At 50.7% G+C, this 3886-nt stretch overlaps 1 protein-coding gene across 2 annotated transcripts; it reads right to left on the bottom strand.

Moving 5' to 3' along the window:
• Positions 1 to 570: 570 nt before the first annotated feature.
• Positions 571 to 3066, bottom strand: LOC100282269 (kelch motif family protein). 2 transcript variants are annotated; one of them, NM_001412099.1, is made up of 3 exons: positions 2563 to 3066; positions 2382 to 2445; positions 571 to 2276 (listed from the first exon to the last, which is right to left on the bottom strand). In NM_001412099.1, the coding sequence occupies exon 3, from the start codon at positions 2158 to 2160 to the stop codon at positions 871 to 873; it is 1290 nt and encodes a 429-aa protein (NP_001399028.1). In that variant the 5' UTR covers positions 2161 to 2276; positions 2382 to 2445; positions 2563 to 3066; the 3' UTR covers positions 571 to 870. The 2 variants fall into 2 exon arrangements, with proteins under 2 accessions (NP_001399028.1, NP_001148653.2); NM_001155181.3 differs by having other exon boundaries at positions 571 to 2211.
• Positions 3067 to 3886: the final 820 nt, after the last annotated feature.

The raw sequence follows: 3886 nt of genomic DNA, 5'->3' as shown, positions 1-3886 counted from the left end.
TGTTCTTTAGTCAGGCAACTGCTTCCCGTCTACAAGTAGCTAGATTAATCCGGAAAGTGTTCATTTGGTAACATAACCATACTTTTATTTTTATACGGCAAGCGCTACCATTTGAATTTACCCATCCCAAAGAAATCTGTATAGCTCACACATCCAAATTCGGACCGTCTCAGAAAAGGAGAACTGCAGAAGAGCACAATCGTAGGAGTTAGCAAGCTCCTGATGAACTCTTTGCATCCACTACTTCAGAATGACATCTAGCATGCGAAATTGCTAAAAACGGAGCGCGCGAAATCAAACAGCTTCATCATGGTTTTCACGGATCATTTTGTGGCACGTTAAGCGATGGTGGGTAACCATTATAAACTATAAACATCAAGAGTAGAACCATAGACTCCAGCTGAAGAAATACAGGCTATTGCAACATGGCTTCAGCACCAGCTTAGTGGCTCATAACATCATGAAAGATATGCACAGTTTGGAACATGCAAGATGAACGGAAAAGAAGTAGTAGCATTTCTTGACAGGTTCCTCATCAATAGATAAAAACCACCTCGAGGTTGTTTCTAGATTATTAATATGACATTTTTTTTGCACAGTCTCGTATCTTTGGAATCACGATCAGCTGATGAAAATGCAAAATGTAGGAATGGATTAGCAGGGAAACAGGAGTATTAGAACGTAATGGTTACATGAGACTGCTGACAATCAGCCGATGTCCAGTTAATTCCGGAACCGCGCAGACGGCAGAAATCGCTATGAAGAAGAATAAGGGCTGAAGCAATTGGACAGGCTGCTGCCTCTGTGCATAGATAGCATCCTTCATAAATACGAGGAAGTCCACTTCACTTGTATCTTTATTCAGTGGACTCAGCAACCCATCACGGCGCAGTTATACACGAAGTTCCCAGATGGCCGCCTGGCAATCAAATTCCACACGGGCGGCCGCTCATCTGGGATCCACGAGTTGAGCTCGATGGTACCACCGGTATAGGTCCTCGGACCTCCGATGACAATCAAGCGGTCACCGCACGCTCGGAAGGCAAGCCCCCACCCATTCATTGACACGGACCGCTCAGGCAGTTTTCCGAGGGTGATCCACCTGTTGTTCTTCTTGTCATACTTCTTGAGATCCTTCTCGCCGTAATCGGCGGCGTAGAGCTCGTTGCTGACAACCGCAATAAGGGGAGGAGCACCGGTCACTCCATTGAGGCCTCCAGACATGTTCTCGATTGTCCTCCAAGAACCCCTCTTCAAGTCGTACTCCTCCCCGCAGGTCAGCACTCTGTTGCTGTTGGCCACACCACCTATCACGTAGAACTTGCCATCCATGAACACCCCAGAACACATCTTCCTCGCCGTGTTCATGCTCGGGAGGGGCGTCCAGGTATGTGTCTCAGAGTCATACATCTCTGCAGAGCTCAGTATGTTGCCGACACAATCAGTGCCTCCGGCGACGAAGGCCTTCCCGCCGACACTCGTTGACCCGAACAGGCACCGCGGAGAGTTCATCGGATCAGCCCTGCTCCATGAGTTGGTCAGGATGCTGTATCGGAAGACGATACGCGCCATCCCGAACACAAGCAGCTCAGTGCCCACCGCAAGCGATTCCTTGTCGGAGCACTTGAAGCATTCATCAGGCGGCATCTTGGGCACTTGGATCCACCGCTCCCGGTATGGGTCGTAGGCATCCCATTCGAGAACGTTGCAGGAGAAGTAGACCCAATGCTCGGCCACCCCGTTCTGGCGCCGCAGCCGGTAGATCTCCCCGCTGCGGACCATGGAGCGGAAGTCCCGGCTGAGGGAGGCCACCGAGCCGTAGTCGGACCGAGATAGCCGGAGGAGGCAATTGAGGGTCAGGTCACGACCGATCGAAGTCATGGGGTTGCTCCCGGTGATCCGCTGCTCTCCGGAACCGGTTGCGTGGCGGTTGGAGCCGTGGCCCTCGCAGATGTCCGGCGTGTGCGGCTGCGGAGATGGCGGCTTGCTGCGCTTGCCGCCGCTGCCAGTTTCGTCCGGGTCTTCGACCTCGACGTCATCTTCCGGCGCCGGGCGCTTGCCGCTGAGGACCGCGTGGGCGAGGTACTCCCACTCCGCCTCCGGCTCGCAGGAGCTCGGCACGGAGCGTGACACAAGGTAGGACTTCCCTTCCAGCATCATGCCTTCTCCCCCAAAAATCTTTCTATTCTTGCTTTATTTGCTCCTCCTAATCTGAGATCGATCCAGGGGAAAAAAAGTTGAAATCTTATCTTGCTTAGCAATATCGTTGTTGCGATCTGCAGGCGACATAATCGAATAGAAAAAAAAATAAGCGGGGATGATATCAACGGGAACAAAGGGATCAAGAACAGGTGAAGACGTGAGATCTGGGGAGCACGAACCTCGTGAATAAAACAGGCACAAAAATCTAATCTTGCAGCGCGAACCCGACCGATCTCACCAAATCTGTGAAGAAGAAAACAAAAAAAAAAAACAAAATCTCTTTCTCAGCTCGGCGATAAGTCGGATGACAGGAATCCGGGCCAGCCAAGCAAGACGCCAAAATAAGGAAAAGGAGGTCACCTTAAACCAAATCCATGGCAGATTGCGGGCACCAAATCTGCGTTCAAAGATCGCGCACTGGAGCCCAATCAGAGGTCCTGGCCGCCACTCCACCCCCGAGAAATCCCCTCCGGTTCCCGGTCCTCCCCTCGCCCCCTACCGATGCGCGAGGATTTATACCTGTAGAGCTAGATAGATGGATAGACGGATGGCTGGCTCTATCTTCTGATGCCACTTGGTTACAACTGCCGCTTCTAATGCTTCTGGCCTCTGCTGCAGCCTCTGCTGTCTCCCTCGACCTCCCTCTCTCGTAGCGTGCTCCTCTGCTCCCCCCTCTCTCTCTTTCTCTCGTGTAGGGCTTGGGGAAATGGGACTCTCCCCTCCTTCACTCCCGCTTTCGCTTGGCAAGTGGTGGCCGGTGGGGAAGGGGCATGGGAACCCTATCGAATTTCTCTCTCCTGCTCTGCCCTGCCCCTCTCTCTCCTCCCTTTCGCTTTTGTGTGCGTCCGTCTGTTTTGGCTCGTCGGAATTGGAAGCCGCGCAGGGCTCAGAAATAGAAAAGGGCAGGAGCGGCCACCGTCCCAGCTCACCTGAGGCTGACGTGGATTACTCTGCCCTTCGCATCTTCTGCTGCGCTCTCGCACTGTACAGCCCCCATCGACTTTACTTACGTTCACCAAAAACAGCCGACCTTTATTTAAAAAAAATGGTCAAATAGAATAACTCCATGAAATCTAGATTCATCAAATTGATGAATATAATAATGATCAGATTAAAACTCTTCAAATGATACTTCACCAACTCTATGAATCTCTTCCCTCTCTCTCTCTCTCTCTCCATGGATCCTCCCTCGACCGATCGCGTCCTCTCCCTCATCCGTCAGAGTCCGTGCCCCGCCACTGCCCTGCCTCTCACGATGGATTTCAGATTCATGCTGCAATGAATTTTAAGATCTAGATTTAATTTTTCGCTCATGACATGAGGTTGTCCCAGTTTTACTCCCTACCCTCGACACAAAATCGGACTGAAAAGGTGGTTGACGACCGGCCGGTTATATATATAACTTGTTCAGGTATTAGCAATGCAAGTTAACAAACAAACACATGCCACGTATCCTTTCAATTTCTTTTCATCGATCGGATGCTGATTGCCAGCCGTAGAACCTTTTTTTTATGTGAACTAGAGTACAGTATTCTGCCACGACGCTGCCACAAATATAAACAAATGCTTCCTATTTGCCGGTCGTTGTCTTCGTTATTCGTCATCGTTGCAGGCTATAGATGGAGGGGAGTGTATATATATACACGTACAACCACCGGCTTAAAGTCAATTCAACCACTATTCC

This window comes from Zea mays, chromosome 1, assembly GCF_902167145.1.
Source record: "Zea mays cultivar B73 chromosome 1, Zm-B73-REFERENCE-NAM-5.0, whole genome shotgun sequence".
NCBI classification, from domain to species: Eukaryota; Viridiplantae; Streptophyta; class Magnoliopsida; order Poales; family Poaceae; genus Zea; species Zea mays.
The sequence above is the reverse complement of the archived record's forward strand: the minus strand, read 5'-3'. Positions and strand labels throughout refer to the sequence as shown.